The sequence below is a fragment of the Denticeps clupeoides genome, chromosome 5 (assembly GCF_900700375.1).
Source record: "Denticeps clupeoides chromosome 5, fDenClu1.1, whole genome shotgun sequence".
In the NCBI taxonomy this organism is placed as follows: Eukaryota; Metazoa; Chordata; class Actinopteri; order Clupeiformes; family Denticipitidae; genus Denticeps; species Denticeps clupeoides.
In genome coordinates this window covers 23,824,196-23,845,858 of record NC_041711.1, presented here as the reverse complement: position 1 = coordinate 23,845,858, position 21,663 = coordinate 23,824,196, and the positions used below count along the sequence as shown (strand labels likewise).

At 41.0% G+C, this 21,663-nt stretch overlaps 2 protein-coding genes across 5 annotated transcripts in view; both read right to left on the bottom strand.

The window, feature by feature from the left end:
• dmd (dystrophin) overlaps positions 1–10,608 on the bottom strand; it is an 86,881-nt gene extending 76,273 nt beyond the window's left edge. For all 4 annotated transcript variants that reach the window (XM_028981181.1, XM_028981179.1, XM_028981180.1 and 1 more), the window contains exon 1: positions 10,271–10,608. In XM_028981181.1, coding sequence (XP_028837014.1) covers positions 10,271–10,352 — 82 coding nt within the window. In that variant the 5' untranslated portion in view covers positions 10,353–10,608. The remainder of the gene's footprint in view (positions 1–10,270) is intronic.
• Positions 10,609–16,507: 5,899 nt separating this feature from the next.
• On the bottom strand, positions 16,508–20,568 carry LOC114789920 (excitatory amino acid transporter 1-like). Its single transcript, XM_028979400.1, has 9 exons — positions 20,388–20,568; positions 19,151–19,288; positions 18,729–18,933; positions 18,600–18,642; positions 18,245–18,516; positions 17,870–18,103; positions 17,376–17,570; positions 17,136–17,270; positions 16,508–16,718 (listed from the first exon to the last, which is right to left on the bottom strand). Exons 1-9 carry the CDS (start codon positions 20,566–20,568, stop codon positions 16,508–16,510), a joined length of 1,614 nt encoding a protein of 537 aa, XP_028835233.1.
• Between the last annotated feature and the right edge of the window lie 1,095 nt (positions 20,569–21,663).

The following is a 21,663-nucleotide window of genomic DNA, read 5'->3' as shown; positions in this document are numbered from 1 at the left end:
TAATATTATAGATAATGCCTATAAGGGGATACACATCTGTGTTCTACAGTCTGCATCAGTGTGCCTACAGAAGCAGTGGTCTGACCATGCATTAGTGTTCAGAGCAGAGAGGTCCTGAAGGTGAAGAGGGAAGCCAACAGTGAGATCGGGATCAATAGTCCATTTAAAAGCAGTTGACTGAAATCTACTGCTGGAGCTGTTTTTTTAACAAAGACCGTGCTGTTGCTCATTGCAAACAAAGCAATGCTGCAAACAAAAACCATGTTTGAAAAAATATGGATGAGCAGATGCGTGAGGGGAGAACGTAGAAAGGCCAGCAGACAGAACCTCATATTAAAAACACAACAGCAAACCAAGTATCTCCACTCATACATCCCAGCTGAATGCTGCAGAAGCTCGGGCAGAACAAGTAACTCTGCTACTCCAGCTACAGAGCCAGAGCAGCTTCAAATGATTACTGACTCCAAGAACAGAAGTATTGAACACCTTGTTAGGAAAGTTCCTTTTACCTTGTTTACCAAGGACTTTGAAAAAAAAAAAGAAATCACACATTAAGCAAACATGTTACTCTTCAAAAATTAAACCTCCTCACTCTCAAAATTTTATTCTTGTTCATATCTCCTTATATTGTTTTTGAAACATTTTTATCTTTGTCCCGATACGTTGATTTATATCATGTATCATTTATAAATTACTCATGTATCATTTATAAATTATCACTATTTATAAATACGATTCTGACTCTGATTCTGACAGGGAACAGGATGTGAAGCTGGGGAAGATAACTGTTAATACAGGGATGTGTACTACATGGCTGCAACTGTTAACTTTTGAAGTTTGCAGATATAGTTATTTATAAATCACAAACAAATCCACAAACTTGTACAATAACACCACATCCTTGCACATTGTTGTTGTTATTTATTTTTTTATTTTTTTCCCTACACTGTACTTGAGAGACACCATCTACCGGAATCAAATTCCTTGTATGTGCTTGCACTTACTTGGCCAATAAATACGATTCTGATTCTGATGTACAAATGTGTGTGTGCTTGTGTGTATGTTGGTGTGTGTGAAGCTGCTTGGAGATCATGTGATAACTTCTGTTGCCAAGCAACAGTGATCTTCATAAATTCATCAGACACACACCCAAAACACACACACACACCTTGTTATCTACCTGATCCATAACTGGGTAGGGACCTACTAGTCAGAGACCTGGGTCACCAACCAGTTAACCCATACTGAGCAACACCAAGAACTCCGTGGTGGCCCTGGGGCACTGAACCTGTAATTAACAAACAGACTAACATCTAACCTCTTTCTTCTCGTCCTCCACTTTTCCTCATCCCCCCCTCACCACAGCCAATCACTCCTGCTTTCTGCCTCTCCCATTCCTGAACAGACGCAAGGTTGTTTGTCTGCATCTGCTGTCCAGGAAGAATATTTATAGCAGCCTCATTTAGATTTGATTCTTATCTGCTTATCCTTACACAAAATCCTACCAGCACACACTCACACAAGCGCACACACACACACACACACACACACACACAAAACACAGCATGGAGGCTAAAGTGAGGCCACAGAAAGACTAATTAGCTGATTTGAGCTAATGCTCGTGTGAGCAGCGAGTCCAGCTAATGTTTCAGCCACAGAGCAGTAATCCTCTGTTAACAACAACAACAGAATATCCTTTTCTTTTCACCTTCATATTTGGTTGATGTTTCTTATTCAAAGCAGCTTAAGAAACAAAGACTCTTTCGAAAAGCACAAGTTGGAATCAAGAAACCACAATCATGCATATCTGCGCCCTGTATTAAGAATTTGAAATCATCTCATCTTAATGGAAATGTGACTTCTCTGTGTGTAAAATGGACAATTAAAGGCAACACTGGACTGCTAATTGGAGGACCGGTTGGGAAGTGTTACCTGGCAGTTCAATACACTCCTGAACAAATTCTTAAGAGGGGGGTGGGGGGGGTGGAAATCTAATATCATGCTGGTGAATTGTAACAGGATTGTAAGAAGACTGTCAAAAAAGTAAAGTGGTAGAGGCTCCATCATGATCAGTTGTTTTCCTATGTAGAGTTGACATAGAGATATTGAAGCGGCCATCCTTCTTGACTGACGGCCCTTGTAATCTCTGGGTCAACAGGAAAGTCTGCAGCTCACAACACATAACGAAGGACTTGTTCCAGGAGAATATTGTCGCTATTTTAGACAATCCTCTGCATCCCATTGCAAACATTTGGGGATGAATGGCAGTGGAATTCAACAAAAACGGTTGTCAGTTCCAGAATTTCCTTTGTGAAGCCTTCACAACCTCCTGGAAACACGCTCATCAAGCATGCCTAAAGAGTGGGGTTTCTCACTCCTTAATCCTTTTTTTTGTACTGTTATGGTTTTTGGGGGGCTGTGGGCTGCTTTAAATGCAGTTTTCAATACATTTTCTAGTTTTCTCTTTTTTTCTTTTACTCTACCAGTCAAAAGTTTTGGAGGCTGTGGGTGGCTGAGGCTACTGCTTTTTCTGTAATATGTCATATCACTGGAGAAGAATTCACAAAATATGAAACTTTAAGTTAAAATAAGAATTAATCTAATACACAGAAATATTGCTTCTCTTTAACCTCGTAACATCTTTGCATATTGACATCACCATGACGTCACTCTCATTACCTTTCCAACAGAACTCATTTTCATTTAAAAATTAACACTATAACAATACAATCCATCAACTTTTTTCAGGCATCATCTTTAAAATCAAACTTTAAGAGAACTGTGGAATTTGGAGTGCGTGCGTCAACACTTTTGACTGGCCGTGTATATCTGCAAACATGAACACTCGACATGTGTATGATGTGAGTGTATTTGTGAGTGTGTGTGTGTGTGTATTCCCCAATTACCTACAATCATTCTCACAGCAGTTTCAGAGGTGAGCGCAGATTAAGTAATTAATCATTCAAATATAAATTAACTTCAGTCATCAATCAGCCATGTAATCAGCATGAAACATTTACTTTCCCAAGAGAAAGAGACATTTTCATATCACAGATTTGGTAGCAGAAGAAGCACATTCATATCTAACATGTTAAAAAGTGATCCTTTTAAAAGACTGATCAATGTTGCCTCTAAATATCTGCGCTGTACTGTGCTGTGTCAAAAAGCAGAGTACTGCCTCAGCACATGATCAGAGATAATCAGGAAAACTATAATGATCATCGCAGCTACAGCAGAGGCAGTGAACATCAGCACAAACACTGATGCCACAGAAACAAAATTCCCCTGTGCTGAGGGCCAAATGTGAGGTTTCGACTGTAAACTAGAAAAACAGACAGATATTCTGGATGGTGGACAGGCTAATCAAAAGTATCCCTTCTGCCACGACTACCAGTAATAATAATATTGAGAAGCAAGACAAACATAATTGCTTCCTTTGCACCCTTGGTGCTTGCCCAGCGACTAACACAACGCGACATCAACACTGCCATTAATTGAAATGGGCGCGACATCAACACTGCCATTAATTGGATAGGACAGTTTGTGCTGCAGTTCCCCACAGAGCTCTGGCACAAAACCACTGCTGTCTATTTACAATGGACATTGTTAAAGCAAGAACGCAAGGTATCACTTTATAACTGCGGCCTCTCATGAAGCATCGGAACACTGTTAATTGGACAGGGTTGATCACTGAGGAATCCTGGAAGCTTTAGAATCTCCTGTTTCCAAGACGACAAGGCTAAGGAACAACTGCAATAGAAATAAGTGTGCTAAGATGAAGGACAACCAGAGAGACTGAAAGAAAGCAAATCAGACAAGAGAATAAATTGTCTGGCTGTCTGTATTTTAAAGTTAAATGTAAATATATCACAAAAACATTGGCCACAAATGAAAATGAATGTGGAGAATTCACTTAAATGTTATAATAAGTGGGCTTGTGAGGCCAGGCCATTGAACGAGAACACTCTTAAATTATTCTTATAATATTCTTATGTTTCTGACAAAGTATCTCTGCAGACAGAACATCCAGCAGCTCTCATAAGAGCTTTCATCACTGTCAGCAATCGTAAATGAATGTGAACTAAATCTGCTGGATGAGCGCAAAGGTACACTGTGTTGAAGCTCAGCTGATTCATACCTTCAACTCCAGGACTTTGTCCCCGGTATCTGTGTCTCTGTATTTTTGACTGGATGATTAGCCATGTTGTGGGGCTGCCAGATTTGGCCACAGCTCATTAGAACAATTTACATTTAGACATTAATCAAAATGTAAGGCTGAATATTAATGGAGGTAGTAGTATGTATTTGGAAAAGGTTTGGAATTGACAGCATGTGAAGTAGCTCAAAAAGGTTCTAGTAATACACATGGATTCTTTACAGTCTTTTACAGCGGGTGATTTAGGCTCTTGTCAGAAAAATCATGCCCTTGTTGATCTCAAAGCTAAATTTTGTTGTATATGGTCAGTTCCAAGCTTTTTACACATTTCTTTTATTAGTAAAGAATGTGGAAACATCTCAGCATCTCATCGGTTCCATTGGATTTGCACAAGAGGATTCCAATACACCAAAAATGGTGATTAAGCAGTCACATTATGCTTTTAATATGGAGCAAGGACATAAAGGTCATGCCCCTGAGTGGTCTCTCTCTCTCTCTTCATATGGGATTTCTTAATTAATACTGTACTGAGTTGAAGTATGTACAGAGGTTTGGTGGGCTTCAGACATTTGGAGATACAGAATTATAAGTCATATTTAAATTCCCAAATGCATCTAGCCTGCAATTCTCACAAATGCATAAAGCGAATAAATGTGAAGTGTCTGGGCTAGATGTCTAACATTTTTTACATGCAGAAACCTCCATAAACCTGCATAAAAACACCAGGGGCAAAAACTGACAGTGCTCCTAAATTAAGATGACATAGACACACACACACACACACACACACTGATCTGACCAGCCAAGAATAGTGACATTGATCCACAGAGTTCTTGCTCTCATTACTTATGACTGAGTGGACACACAAGGAACAATCCTGTGATAATCACTTCAATTTGATTTCATGCAAACACATTCTGTCTACATCAATACAATGCCAGGTTGCATGCCATGTCTCTAACAAGGGTGTCCCCTCCAGGGGCCTTCTCTGACAAATAGGCTGCAACGCCAGTGAAGGAAAGAAATGTTAACAGGGCCTAATGGAGGGAGACCTGTGACAACTGGCAGCTCATGGCTGTGTCTCAGGGGTCGTGCACGGTCTGTGGGATTATATTAGCCCTGCAAAGAGGATGACAAGGTGAGTTTGAGTCCTAAGGACCAAATCCCTTAACTGCATTGGGCTCGACCACTGTGAAACCGCAAAACACTTATGCCATCTGAAGAACACATCAGGAAAACTCAGACCAAATCTACTATAGCTATTTCATTATTTTCAACACCACAGCCGTCTCTGAGCTTCTGTGTGCCCCAGCTCCGCTGCCTTGAAATGTTACCCATCTTTATATTAATCGTGTTATCTCTTTCATCAGAGCATATTTCAGGTTCACACAACACCATAACCTATGCGCGCTAATTTAAAAACACAATAATGAACATATTATCTATTGCACCAACTCTACTATTTGCATTTGTGGTTAGTTGCCAAACTGTGCTGAGAATAAAGTTGAGTCTAATCTAATCCAAAACTTTAGGTGAGATTGCAGTATCAATAGTACCGTTATGTTACGTGATTGATGTCTGTAATCGTGATTTTTTTTGGCTATGGAATCAAGCCCATCAGCGGCTGCTGCAGCATACGTCCGTTATGTATTCATGCACTTCTGATATCGGTCACATTTATGATAACATTACGGTACAGTTTTTATTTCAGCGTCACCAACAGTAACCAGCTACAACAGCAGGAGAAACATCAATACTACTAATACGGACACTGGTGCCAAGAGCAGAAATATCGGCCTCTTGCGGTTTACTGCTCCACTGTAAACAGCTCTTATGGGATTGGGGGGAATAATCTCCTGCAGATCCGTCACACGACTCGTGTCATCGAACTGGAAGCGGAACTTATCGTTACTATTTGCCGGACCCGACACACGCTTAACTCCATATTTCAAAAAAATAAAAATAAAATAAAAAGCCGAAACGCACCGGCAGCAGATCTGTCATCTTAATTCCGGGTGTTATTTATAGCCCGCCAATAACCACTCGCCGTGGACTCCGCGCAGCGATTTCTTTCGTTTAAAAAAAAAACCCAGACACGTCAGCCACGCAGAGAGCACGTCGTAATATGCGCGCACAGTGCAACAATAATAATAAAAAAAAAAACCCACACGAATCTCGCAGCGTGATTCCAGATAAAATGCGGCGCCGTACCTGGACGCTTCTCCGTCCGAGGGGCGCTGAACGAGTCCGGCGTGGCGGGGGACGTCGGTCACATCACGGCGTGAGAGCAGGTCTGCGGCTCTCCGGCTCTCCAGCCCCCCGGTCCATTACGCGCGGACGTGCCACTCGTGCGCCGAGCGTCAAAGTTTTTTTTTTGTTGTTTTTTCTCTCTCTCTCTCTCTCTCTCTCTCTCTCTCCTTGCTGTGACGTATTTGAACCCACGTTGGAATGAAACGGTTCGCAGAGTTTTGCAAAGTACCGCTGGACAGGGGCGGGGGACGGGGGGAGAAGGTGTTTTATTGAGGGTGGATGAAAATAAGAACCCAGTCCAGTTTCAGACTGCAGTAATACTTGTTTTTTTTTTTGGGTTTTTTTTGCTGATGTCTTTTTTAACTTAAATTTAGGAAATCAATAATAAAAAGGATTTCAAAAAAATTCTACTCGGACATGTGGGTGGCCTAGCGGTTAAGGAACCGTAATCAGAAGGTTGCCGGTTCGAATTCCGATCCGCCAAGGTGCCACTGAGGTGCCACTGAGCAAAAGCACCATCCCCACACACTGCTCCCTGTCATGGCTGCCCCACTGCTCACCAAGGGTGATGGGTTAAATGCAGAGAAGCAATTTCCTTCTGGATTAATAAAGTATAAAAAAAATTATATATATATATAGAGGGTATAGAAATAACATCAAAAACAAATAAAACGCTGCCCGTGCTTTAACCATAAGTGAATTCATGAAGCTTTGCAGTCCCTAAAGTGAAAAGCATGGTCATATATTTCTCCTTCTCTTCTGAACAGACTTCTCAATGTGAAACCTCTTTTCTCATTTGGGTGCTCCATCCAGGAGATTAGGACCCTAATTGGAGTGAAGAGTGAGATTATGCCATTTCACAGTGACTTACAGAGCGCAAGAACAAAGTTGTCGCAGAGGTAATTGGCCCGCCTATCATGCCACGCCGCACAGTCAGGATATGTTTCAAACCTGTCAGCATAAGATCAGATGCTGCTTCCATTTGGTTTTATAAGTGAGAAGAATGATTATGTCTGTGGATGTAACTATGAACATTTTTATGTACAGGAGAAATGAAATGAAAAGTTGCTTTCGTTTTTTTCCCCGCATTGAGGTTTGTAAACTACTCGCATTTATAGTCCACAATAAGCTGTCCCGGTTATGAAAAATAAAGCACACACTCTAGTAACAGCGTGAGAAGACTGCTTACCTTGCAAACGCACGGACACAAAGGCCTGTGCGCGCGTAGATTAATACACACAGGATGTAGTCAGATAAGAAATAACGGATCCCAAAAACAACCGGGCAACAAACTGAAAGGCAATGAAAGGAACGCACACACAGCAGACACAATGTAAGCAGACAAAAGATGCAGCTTGTATACACACAGCGACCGGAGAACACGGTGACAATGGAGAGGGGAGTAAGAGAGAGAGAACGGCATGACATCAACCGGACGTTTTACTTTTTACTTGAAGCTTCTCGGACTTTGTCGTTTCATGAATGAATGATTACCTAATTCAAGCATGGTGCAACATTTGTATATAATGTATTTAATTGTTCATTATTTCAATGTTAGTCAATGTGGTCAATAAGCCACATAAGGCCCATAGTCTAGAATTTTAATTATTGTGGCCATCCAAGAAGTCACACGGGAATGACATGCAGATACTCACTGGGAAAATGTTTACGAATGTTACTATGGACAAATATTACTATTTACAATTTAAACAGCTGATGGGGGAAAATATAAAAACTATCAGATCATTTTATTTGCACTACAGTGACATCTGGTGGCCCCGAAAGTCTTCAAACGAAACAGTAAAATCTTTTCAGGCAGCACAGAATGCCCTTTCAAACATTCTGTAGGTTCTAGTCACTTTATTCCAGAAAGTGTAGTGAAGATGTTATTATCAGTCCGTTTTTTTTTATCTCTGGGTGGAAAACAGCACAGTAAAAATTTGACAGTGTTCAGTCAGTGACTGAAGGGGACAGTAAACTGTAAAATATAATATACATGCGCGCTTACATTATGCTCACAGAGGTTTACTGACACATAAATGGCAGCGGGTATGTTGAATGATTCATGCGTTAAGAGCATGACTAGTCGTTCGGAGAGTGAGAATAAGATTAAGTTAAAGCGTTATGTGCCTGGCCACTCCTTCAAACCTAATTTTATCCATGTGTCAATCTGACTCATTCTGATTTACACACATGTCATGGTGACAGCTGTCCAGCTCTCACTACAGTGTGTTATGCGTGAAAAACACACACGACTCATGCCAATATGTTCACATCCAGTCACACACAGACACACACACTGCTGCAATAAGATGACCCAGAAAATGTTTTTAAATGGGTCGAGGCTACTTTATAATTCCTCGTCACAAAACACAACTTTAACACAGACACATAAAGCCACACACACAGAGCAATAATCTGTGATTTCATTTTTAACCACACATAACACACACGGTCACACGTACACGTTGTGACATCACAGCCACAGAGAAAACCCCACAGAGACCACACAATATGATCACCTGCAGAAGCCAGGGTGAGATGTCCTCTCACACTCCTCTCTCACTCCATGTTTAGCTACCAAGCACTGCCATCTGCTCGCATGGGAGAGCGAGTCTGGGTGGAGGAGCGATTGCATGGAGCGATTGCACGGATCGGGGATGAAAGTGTGTATATGTAGCACGCTTTGCCAAACAGGACGTGAGCTTCCTCTGAAAAATGACAAAGATGGCGCTGAATGCCCCCAAGGGTTTGAAAAGGAAGGGTGGGGGGGACTGATCTAGGGAGTGCAAGAAAGTAACAGACACACCCAGTGTGAACTTCAACAAGTGGGATACCTGTGATTACGAGTGTTCTCGTGTGTCCCTGCGAGGCACGGAGAGAGAGAAAAATAACCAACTTTTGGTAGAGCACGCACAAACCCCAAAACGTCCCAGTGCCTCATCGGACATTACCGAGAAGCATGGCTGTTTAAATATGTCTCTAGTGGAATGCTAGAGTATGGGTGTGTCCAGTGATATTTCAGAGACTGAACCCCGAATGAACCCCCCCCCATGGACCACCCAGAAGGGTCATGTTTTGTCCCACTGCAGGCCAACCAAAGAGGAGTTTTTGAAAAGGGAAAAGTTTGCGACAGCAGTGCTACGGATTCTGTTTCTGCCCCGAACCCAAAAGTGAAACACACACACACACTTAACTTCCCATGCCATTCCATTTCCCGTGGTCCCATAATGCCTTTATAGGGTGGTAGTAGCCTAGTGGGTAACACACTCGCCTATGAACCAGAAGACCCAGGTTCAAACCCCACTTACTACCATTGTGTTCCTGAGCAAGACACTTAAACCTAAGTTGCTCCAGGGGGGACTGTCCCTGTAACTACTGATTGTAAGTCGCTCTGGATAAGGGCGTCTGATAAATGCTGTAAATGTAAATGCTATCGGAAAAGTCAATTATATGCATGCCTAGCAAGCCTCACCCACCTGATCAGGAAACTCGCCAAACTCTCACCCACAGTGTTTCTGAAACCCGACACCCCGATGGCAACAGCTGCTTCTATTTCTAGATCCTGGTGACCCGTCCTATTTCAGCTCGCGCGCAAACATGTCCCCGTCTCGTTCATTTTTTTTTTTTTATTATTATTATTAACAACTGAAGTGCGGCCAGCGTGGGTCTCACTGTCTGCTTAACAAGATGACCGACGCAAAATCCCATTAGCTGCGTCTAAGCTGCTGAGGAGATCCCTCGTGTATGAAAACTAAAGCTCCACGGAACGCTCTGACCCCGTAGAAGTCTTTAAAAACCCGAACGTCCCCAGTGAATTGAAAGCGACATAAAGCGTCACGACCCGTCACTTTCGTTCCCTACCAGTTCGAGTCCTGATAATATCCCCAAATTCATCGTCCGCCTCTTCGTGGAGCTCCTCCGTGCGCGCCGCCGCCTCGGCCATCCCCGCGCTCCGAGATTGAACTTCTCGTCCCCCCCAGAACCCCCAGAATCCGGCGCCGCAGGACCGAGGCGAGACGCCGCTCGGTCAGTAAGTGACGGCCGCGCCGCGGTGGGGGGGGACAGTCTGGCGCGGCGGGCAGACGCGCGGGAACAGGTGGCGGCTCATTCTCGCCTCGAAATAGAGCCCGCGGCTCTCGCGGCGACCCCTCGGGCGGCGGCGGCGGCGGCCTCCGTGACAACCCGACACCCGGCGCTTCCCCGCCGGATTGGGGTGCGTGGTGGGTTTTTTTTTTTTTTTTTTTTTTACGCGCGGTCACGTCAGCCGCCGACGACGGCGGACGCGGTACTCGAATTAGTCTAGACGCTCCAGCCGCCAGGACAGGCGCCGCAGGAGGGGGGTCCGTGAACGGTCCCCTGTCCCTGTCCCTGTCGCAGCCCTCTCCATACGCGCCGGGTCGGAAGAAAGGGCTGCCTGGACAGCGTCGTGATGCCAGATCTCTGGTCAAATGAGACTAGAGACTAGACTCGTTAACGGGAGCTGGGGGCACAACTGCCATGTGGGCGCGGTGTCACCGTCAGAACACTCTGGAAGTTGAATGTCGTAATGCCCGAAAGGATATTAGGAGCAGAATATCGCCTTAAATCAAGTCCAGACGCAGACTTTTTTTTTTATAGTCCTTCATGTCATTACTGTTCTGTATTTCTGGTAAAGGGGAGTGACCCTGACACAAGTGCCACCCAGTGGCGGTGGCAGTGTCACGCTCGTCTTGATCTAAGAAGTGGCTCCTTGCATATTAATAGATCACGTCGTTAAAACTGAGGTCGTTTTGTCCTTCTGCTTAAGGAAGCGGCACTCGTGACCGAAAGGTTGTGGGTTCAAATCCAGACGCGCCGAGGTGCCGCTAGATCAAAGAAAGGAACCAAAGCATGTAACCCTACAAAATCCGCAGTCATTACAGGGACAAAATCCCTGGAATGCCGGTGTGTTCGACGGCCCACACCCACCAGAGCTGCTAACAGGCATAAATAATAATAATGACAACCCTTATGATAAAAATAACTGAAGTGGGTCTATGCAATGAGATAACTGAGATGTATAGATATACATACACACAGTTGATGGCATTTTATTTATCAAATTAGTCTCTCAAAATCATTCTTTTGATTTTACACATCATTATGGTTTTGTGGATTCTAACACAATATCACACACACTGAAATAATGCCCAGACCCAAAAACAACCACAAAGAAGGAACCAAAGATGTTTGGAATCATGATCCAGAGCATTTTGAACTGTCAGGCTCCTTCTGGAAATGACTTCTGCCATGTGAACCTTCACAAGTTGAAAAAAATGAAAAATCAAAAAAATTGCTGATCTCATTCACCCACGTAAAAAAAAAGCTACCTTTGGGACTTCCTTGCTTCTTTCTTCCTGCCTCCTGTGAATTATTTTCTCCCTCTAGCCTATAACATATGGGCCAGAGATGACATTACAGCGTCTTTCAGGAGTGCAGCGTCTGCCAGCTATGACAGTCATGATGAAAACTGAATCTGAAACTGAATCTGTATCATATGTCATTGAGCCACTTTTGCTGTTGTGAAATAAACCAAGCTGTCAAGTGATTCAATGTGTGGAGTCTTCATAAAGGCATCAGGTACACAGTGCATTCGCCTGATCAGCAGACGATTGTGGTAACCTTGAGAAACAGGACAGCTGCTAGACATGATAAAAAATGTCATGGAATTAAAAAAGATATAGCCTATAATATTGTTCTGCAGGTGTAATTCCTTGCCTTTTTAAGATTCAAGATTGGTTTATTGTCAGTACAACAGTATACTGTGTATTGAAATAATATTTCACACACAGTGATGTAGCAGCAGAAAGTACTCTCAATGGTTCCCTGGTAGAATGATGTGAGAATGGGAGAAGGAAGGTTGGCCTTCTTCGGCTTCCTGGGGAAGTGCAGACGTGGTGGTGGAGGTGGTGTTGAGGCTCCAGGAGAGGTCATCTGTAATGTGCACACCCTGGAACTTCACACTGCTGACGATCTCAAGAGCAGATCCATCAATGTGCAGTGGGGTGGGCACAGTCGGTTTCTTCCTGAAGTTGACAACCATCTCTTTTGTCTTTGTGACATTGAGAGTCAGGTTGTTGCTCCAGCACCAATCCACCAGATGTTTTATCTTTTTGGGGTCACAGATCAAGGTCAGTAGTGGCCTAGTGGATAAGAAAGTGTACCTGTACTAAAACGCTTGTGGGTTCAAATCTGACCACACTGGCCTAACAGTGAAGGAAGCGGCCCTGGAATCAGAAGGTTGCAGGTTCGAATCCCAATTTGCCAAGGTGCAACTGAGGTGCCACTGAGCAAAGCACCATCCCCACACACTACTCCCCAGTCTACTGCCCCCTGCCCACCAAGGGTGATGGGTTAAAAGCACTGGGTGCTGTGCTGTGGTGTGTCACATGTGACATCTGATCACTTTCACACAACAGATTTAATATAACAGAGGCAACAGAATACAAGCCCACAGGGAAAATGTGTCGACTATATATAATTATTGAAAACAAATGTAACAGATATTAAAAGATGCTAAATTAAAATGTTCATAATATATTGGGTACAGCTTATTTATAAACAATAAATGCACCTCAACTGTATACATTGCCATTTATTTTCTCATTTCTAGCCTCATTATAGGTGCATACTGACAACAGGGAGGCAAATCAGGGTGGTAGTAGCCTAGTGGGTAACACACTCGCCTATGAACCAGAAGACCCGGGTTCGAATCCCCCTTACTACCATTGTGTCCCTGAGCAAGACCCTAAGTTTTACAGTCTTCATGCTTACAGACATGTTGCATTTACAACATCATCTAGGGTCCCTAAGACCCTAAATTTTACAGTCTTCATGCTTACAGACATGTTGCATTTACAACATCATCTTCCATTCGCCTACAAGTGCATCAGGTCAGGGAAAGCAGACTAGACTGCCTCAGCCCTTCATCCAAATGATTAACATGATAATTCCAAACACTGTGATGGTTCACCTATAAAATGCCCACGGCCAGAGCTATGTACCTTATGACTGTGCCAATGATGGCACATAGACTCATTGGTCTAACTTCTTAAGTGTGCTCAGAACTCCAAGAAGCCTTTTCTCTGAAGGCATGGAGACAGCACATCAGAAGGAAGTGGACAACCAAATGGCCTCAAAAAAGTGGGAAATAATCAGCAAGATATTTATCTCTATCAAGATATTTATCTTTATCAAGAGCATTTGATATTTATGGGAGCAATAGCTATATTAGTGTTGTCATGATGATGGTATAATTAAATGATTATTTCTATTACTGGAAGGTTGACAATACAAATTCTGTTGTACACATATTTGGCAACAAACATCATGTTCTGAAAAACAAGTGTTTTTGTTGGGGGTCCCTAGTGACACCATCTCTCTTGTATCTCTCTTCCCTGTTCTGCATGCACCAGATGGGATTGGTAGTGTTCCAATATACAATTTGATGCTAGAAGAACAAGCCTTGTCCCGGATTTAAACATTATAACTATAATATTTCAATGCATCAGTAGCACGACACCATAAAGTAGAATGGCTCCTTATAGGTGAAAAGTGAAGTGTGCCACAACGAAATGTGCCATCTGTTTTTAACCCATCACCCTTAGTGAGAAGTGGGCAGCCATGACAGGCGCCAGGGGGAGCAGTGTGTGGGGACGGTACTTTGCTCAGTGGCACCTCGGCGGTTCAGGTATTCGAACTGGCAACCTTGTGATTAGGGGGCTGTTTTCTTACCTGCTCGACCACCACTGCCCTGTATAATGTATCTGAGTGCAGTTCAAAAAACAAGTGAAATCCTGTAAATGGATCCATTAAATGGCTCCTGTAAATGGAGCTATCTCCTCATGGAATGTAAATATCATGGCCAAAATGTATTCAGTTGCAATGTGTACAATCATGTATGGAGCATTTCATATGATTCCTAGAGTCCCTTGACCTGAGAACATGAAATAAATAAAAGATAAAAACTGAAAAACAGACAAAAAATATCTTATCAACATTTCAAAGATCTTAGTGCTAGTGAAATTCCATATTCAATGTTTACATTTTTCTGGTTCTATTTCAGGCCTCCTTGAGATTGTCATTGCCCTACAAAGATTGTAGTTTGTCAGTAGATAACTTAATTACAAACCATCTTATTATTTTGTAGTAGTAACATCATCTACACTTTTTTAGTCTGACTAGAGGCAGTTTCATGTTTATGTTGGTTGCAAATTTCTATTACTTCATTTGCATTAAAAATATTTTGTCTGTTTTCAACTGTCCATCATTTTGATGAGCTGTGCATTTTCTAAGACAGAAGTCCTGTAATATTTATGTTGTGAACAGTTTTCACCTTTGACTTAATGAGAGGATTAGTCCACTAGATGGCAGCAGATACTATTACTATCACAAATATTTCTGTCAATCATTTCCATTTCCATTTTTGGCATTTGGCAGACGCCCTTATCCAGAGCAACTTTCAATTTGCTTTCATGTTACCATCAATGATTTAATCAGTCCTGGTTTACTAGGACTCAAACCAAGAATACAAGCATGTAGGGGAAGGGGCCTAGTGGTTAAGGAAGCAGCCTTGTAATCAGAAGGTTGCCGGTTCGAATCCCAATCCGCCATGGTGCCACTGAGCAAAGCACCATCCCCACACACTGCACCCCAGGTGCCTGTCATGGCTGCCCGCTGCTCACTGAGGGTGATGGTTAAAAGCAGAGGCTTTTAAAGTGACACATAAAGTGACACATTTTGTTGTGTCACTTTATTCACTATAGTTTTTCCTTCCATAAGTCAGACTATCAGAAAGTTACAAGTTAGTCTAAGTAATCTCTAAAGAGGAAGGTCTTAAGCTGACATTTGAAAATAGACTGTGCTGTTGTGACCTCGAGGGGAAGTTTATTCCACAACCTGGGGGCCAAGACAGAGAAGAGTCTAGATGAGTGTCTTCCTTGTACCTTCAGTGGTGGAGGGACCATGCGAGCAGTACTGGATGGTCAGAGAATACGAGGTCCAGTGTGAGGTATAATAAGAACCATAATAATTATTTTGCTATATCAGTGCTAAAATCACTAACTCAATATTGAAATTCAAACAATACTACTGTTTTCTTTTTCAGCAATAAACTACATTTTTATACTAATTCATTTTATATTTTCATTCCAACTGCTGTCATTGATAAGCAAAATATTGTTTTGCACAATCCTGTTAGACTACTATACACTTAATATTCCGTCACAAATTAAATTACAAGGGACATCTTCAATAAATTTTTTATTCATACTCTCAGTGGATAACACGTATGGATTGTTATACATTGCATATAATACGCTAGGTGCTTCTTGAGTATTAGCATAATAAATATGGTAAATTAATATTCGACTGCTGTGTTACAGGTAAGCAATCTAAGGAGCACAACATTTTTATGGAATTATATTGAACTTTTAATTACAAATACAAAGCATAAAAAACAACAATGGCCTTTTTTGTGCACTATAGGAAGAGTACACTGTCCTTGATTTAATTTGAGAAACAGAAATTTGTTTAAATGGTATTGTAATGCCAGTGTCACTATTGGAGTGTTTCTCAACCCAATGATGAATTGTTCCTCATGAAAGAGCATCTGCCAGGAAGTTTTTGTTCTAACCCACATATCTTCCCAGTCTGCCCCACTCATTATTAGGCCATTAAGTAAGACCTGAGCCTAATCGAGGTAGGGCTGGAGTGAAGGACCAGGGTGGGGAAACGCTGCAGTATTGTGTATTGTAATTACATGTTTTTATGTAAGCTGAAATGCTGTAATACTGAAAAACCAATTTAGTATTTGGAATTAATTTAAGCATGATTCACGATTGTGGGAAAATGTTCCATTTAATTCATATTAAAGCAGTAATTACATCATGTTCTTAATGAAAACCAATTACCAGAAAAACATGAACTACATGTTATCAGTGAATTGGTTTCATTTATACACTCAGCCCTCAAATCAATGGCTGTAAATGAACCCAAATATATTATATGAGAAAAAACATAAACAAAAATCAACTATTCTTTGAAAATATTAGGCTGGACTTTAAAAGATAAAGGTAACCATTACATCTTTGTTTCCCTGTCTGGTGATTTCTCATTTTCATAGTCATTCTCCTGAGAGATAAGCTTGTATGGCTTTTTCATTTCGTTCTCCTCCACCACCGCATTCCCCAGTTCCAAATTATTGATCTGAAGCTCGTCCTGGGATAGGAATTCTATAATTCCGGCACCAATTGAATCACCCAGTACATTGGTGGTTGTCCGCAATCGGTCCCTGTAAACAAAACAGATGGGATAAATGAATTGGGCATTTTATGTTTTTTTTCATTCAGAGTATATAGCATACACAAGTTTCTATTAACAGATTTTTTTAGTATATGATTAAATAAATCATCAAAAAGTTTGAGCATTCCCTGTAAACTACAAAATATGTTTCAAAAAGTGGACCACCCTACATTTACCAAATTAGCCATGTAATTTATGTGGAGCGGGGTTCTAATTGAAATGATTAATTTAGGTAACCTAATTATATTTCTATGTTGAAACTATTTGAAACATCATGACATTCACTGGGAAAATATAGAACAACACCCATGGGACGTAAAGCAAAGTGTGTAACTAGGATGATGATCAAACTCAGATTTAAAAGAGAAATGAAATAATGTTTGCATGTTTTGTTAAGGACACTCACAGGAACCAGTCTACAGCAATGATAAGAGTTATGTCGTCTGTCGGAAGGCCCACCGAGGTCAGCACAATCACCATAGTTACCAGTCCAGCCTGAGGAATTCCAGCAGCTCCAACACTGGCAGCCGTTGCTGTGATGCTTTATCATTACACAAAATAATGGCATGCTGGTTTTAGCCAATTAACAACAGACTATTTAAACTATGTTTGGTTTCTTATATACACATAAGCACCTTTTTCATACCTGATTGTGATGATCTGTCCGAAATTCATTTCCATGTTGTTAACCTGGGCAATGAAGATAGCTGCCAAGGCCTCATACAGAGCTGTTCCATCCATGTTAATGGTTGCACCCACTGGCAACACAAAACGTGTCACCCTCCTGTCTACGTTGTTGTTCTGTTCTAAGCATTTAAATGTAATTGGCAAAGTAGCTGAACTGAGATAAAATGATAAAAAGAAAGAAAGGGAGAAGCAAATAGTAAGTAGTGAGTTGTTCAATGGGATAGGGATAGTTGAAGAAGAACTTTATCTTTAAGGTTATTGTTAATTAGCAATTTATAAAATAAATCAGATTATTGATCATTATTGCTGGTCTCGGGTGAACATAATTTATGAAGTACAGAAAATTCTATCCACAAGGGAAGGTATAAAATGTAATTATCTGAATGGTTATAAATGTATAAATTGTTGGATAATCATAGTTTTGGTGTGACTGACTATAAACAATAGACTTACCTTGAGGATGTACCCAGAGCAGTTATGAGGGCTTGAAGCAAACCCATCATGAAGATGAATGGGTTCTTACGTGTAATAACAAAGAACAGAGTTGGCAGAACAAACATGCCATGAATGAAAAGCCCAATAATCACTGTAATGGTGTACATCCCAAGCTGTCCACCCATCTGTGTAACATCATCCATTTCCACAATTTTCCCAGCAATCAAAAAAAGGATACCTACTGGTGCATACCTTGAAGTAACACAAAGAACAGAAGATGTACTGATTGGGATGAATCGTCACCTCTCAACTTCTTCACAGATAATAACAGGAACCATTGGTCACTGACATCCAGACATGAATCAAAAGGCCAAGTACTATCATAATACTCACCACATAATAACAACAACCATCCTCATGATAGCCTCATTAAGGCTGTCAAAGAATTCCCTCAGTATCTGCCCCTGCTCCTTCATGTTCCCAATGATGAGGCCAAAGCACATGGAAAACACTACCAATCCCAAAGCATTGACTCCACCCACTGTGCCAGGCTTTGGAATGATCTCCTCCTGGGCAATTTCTTGGGTTGCATTGGTCAGGTTAAAAATGGTTTCATTCACTATGATCTTCACATGAATCACTCGCTTTTCATACTGGGTCTTAAACTGAGAGAAGCAAAAGGCAGACTTTTAGTTATACTGCATAGAAAGAGACGTAATCAAAAAGCATGCAACATTTTAAAATGTACCTGCTGCATGCAAGCCTGGACCAGGTTTGGAGGAACCATGTTTCTAAAGGGGAAAAAATGTATTTTAAGGGCATGTGCATTTTAAGTGCATGCTAACAAAAAAGCATTCTTTTTTGACAAATGGTTCACCTGATGAGATCAAGGAAAGCATCGGCAGGGCTGACTTGGTCAATCTTTTGTCGTTGGGTAAACTCATCCTTGGAACCTTTGCCAGGATGGACTATGAGCACCATGAGTATACCAATGAAGACTGCAATAAATGTTGTTGTCATATAGTATATCATTGCTCTCATGCCCATCTTTCCTGATGCCTTACTGTCCAAGCCTGCCATGCCTAAAAGAATGAATACAGTGCTTTTTAGTAGAACCCCCACTCTGTTGATGCCCTATTGTCTATGACTGATCATTCATTAGTAATTAAGATATTCTGTTCTGGTGTCAAAGTGACAATTAAAGATTATTATGAAGAAATGTCTGCTCATGTCCAAGTACCGCTGTTGCATGTCTAATTTACAGCCAGGAGGATGCACTACTGTATCCACAGTATGTACCTGTTACTAGACTGGAAACCAGCAGAGGAAGCACCAACATCTGGAGCATTCGCATTAGCAGCTCCCCAGGAAAGGAAAAGTATTTCACTTCTTGGTAGGTCATTTTGTATGGTCTCAGAGTGAACCCCAAGATAATACCTTTTAAAATACACAACAAGACATATATTTGGTCAGGTCCTTGATATCTTCATGAACTGATCACTAAACTGATCACCTTGATTGGGGAGAATCATTTAAATTAATCATTTAAATTAAGCCACTGTGTATTAAAGAAAATGTACTGACCAGACAGGGAGTTTTTAGTTAAATGCTATCAAACGTGTATTACTATGGTAACCGAGAGCAGTTAGAGGCCAGTTTAAAGGGATGATTTTGGAAGCGCTACATACGACCTAGTTTTTGACGTCTTTACTTGAAGTGCAGAATCTGGCTGTTGTTTCTGACTTGACTAGAACAGCTTGTGTTTGTGGTGTCTGCTGATGTCCTGTGGACAAGGTTTTAATGAGGGAGGGAGGAGACCAGAGCTTGCGTCATGTATTGATGTAAAATGTCCAGAATGAGGAAGTAAATAATTTTAATCACTAAGTGCAACCTTTTGTGTAATGCCAGAGAAAGGTTGCAAAATGTATGCAGTGTGTATGGCATATAACAGTAAAATATAGTGGATTTCAAAAAAGAAGATTTCCTGCAAAAATTCATGCCACAAGCTCTAACACAGCCAGAATGATCACCAAATGTTTTAAAAATTGGGAAAGAAATGTACAAAAATGGCATAATTAACAATGAATGAAGTTTGCCTGTCAAACACATAACTGATAAAGCATGAAGGACTAATTAAGTAGAACAAAGGGAATGTGTCAAAAATGTATGCTATACTGTATATCAGTTTATTATCTTCACTGACCTTCACTGAGAGGCTACTTTGAACCTGGGTCCCAAAGCGGTACAAGTCTCCATATCTAACACAATATTGTACTAGTGACTAACAAGTAGAACAAAATATATATTTTTAGAACAAGATATATATTTAAGAGCTTTTCCTTAATTTTGTTTCACATTCAGCAATTTTCGTGATCTTGATTTTTTTTTTCACTTAAAGCTTCTTGATATTTGAAGAAAGTAAAGAAGAAAATCAGACCTTTGTTTAAATTTTTTTTTCTTTGTCCTTGACTATTGTTATACTTATTATGACACTAATTGTCACGAAGAGGAAGAGAAGAGGAAAAGAAAAACTCACCAATGACAACTGCACTGATGTTGAAAATAATAAAAGCATTTTTTCTGAGGAAACTCTTAATATCCTCTTTGGATATGTCCTCCACTGTCTTCTTGGCCTTTAAAGAACGCAGGTGGATCCGCTCTCGAAACAGTTGCATCCGACTCCGCCGTGGATTTTTTGCATGACTTTTATTGGTCATGACTGTATGAGTTATTACCTTCACGCTCTGATTTTTGGAATTCAGATGGTTGTCCCTGATGGTCTTCCTTTGAGAAATAAAATTAAGGTTTCAGATGATGGATCAGCAGCTCAGTAGAGCAGACCTCTCCTCCCAACGTACCAGTTGCGCTGCTAAAAGCATCTGAGATAAAAAAAAATCCAAAATAAAATAATGAATTTGTTGATGGACATTTGCTGTCAGAAAAAAATACTAACCACAATTTTCCAAAAAAATAGCAATTTGGGGAGAGGGAACCAATGCATCCAGTCAGTTAAGGGACTGACATAAACTAGGGCTGTGAGTGATCTGAATTCTAGATAATAGGTGCACAGAATCGGCCAGTAAAATTAGCTCTCACTCTGCAGCTTGGAAAAAGGGTGGTGCTTAGAAATAACGTACAAAGGAACTGGATTTTGTTGTGTGGAGTGGATAAAAGAGCAACACGGTTACTGATACAATAATTATTGTCTGCATTGATTTTGTTAGAGCATACGCATGGTAAACAATGTACTACATAATTCAGATAAACACCACAGCCACTTTCCCAATTAATATCACTCATTCTTCTTTCTTTCTTTTGATTTCCCACTACTCCACAGGTATTCCACTCCAGCTGGCCATTCCAGTGAAAAATCTGTGGATAAAAAGATCTGCGGATAATTTGTGGATGATGTTTGTCAGACAATTTCCATTTGTAGAACACATTCTCGTGGGACTGTTGTATATTTGCTTGTCATTCACATAACCCTGTTGTTTGTCTCAGATACCAATGACGGTGTAAATCAATGTACAGTGTGATATCCCTCTATTCTGTGAATAGGGTCAGAGGCTTTCACTCATCCTTACACTGCAATTGAATTTTTTATTATAGTTCGAGTTTTGTGTATCATTGTGGTCCTGTAATATTAAAATTCAATTGTTTAATTTTTTGTCATCGTTTACGATATGTAGTGGTTAATGATCTGTATATGTTGACTTTAAATTGATAAGTAAGCTGCTAAATTAGGGTGACCAGATCTCCTCTATTCTCCGAACATGTCCAGCCATGCTTTTGGACTTGCCAACCCCTGCTCT

Excerpts from the sequence above, each read along its gene's own strand:
- LOC114789920 (XM_028979400.1), bottom strand. The coding sequence starts at position 20,568 with ATGACCAATAAAAGTCATGCAAAAAATCCACGGCGGAGTCGGATGCAA. Across the intron at positions 18,517-18,599 it reads TCCAGGCTTGCATGCAGCAG|TTTAAGACCCAGTATGAAAA; the intron begins GTACATTTTAAA and ends TGCTTCTCTCAG. Across the intron at positions 17,271-17,375 it reads GGACAGATCATCACAATCAG|CATCACAGCAACGGCTGCCA; the intron begins GTATGAAAAAGG and ends GTAATGATAAAG.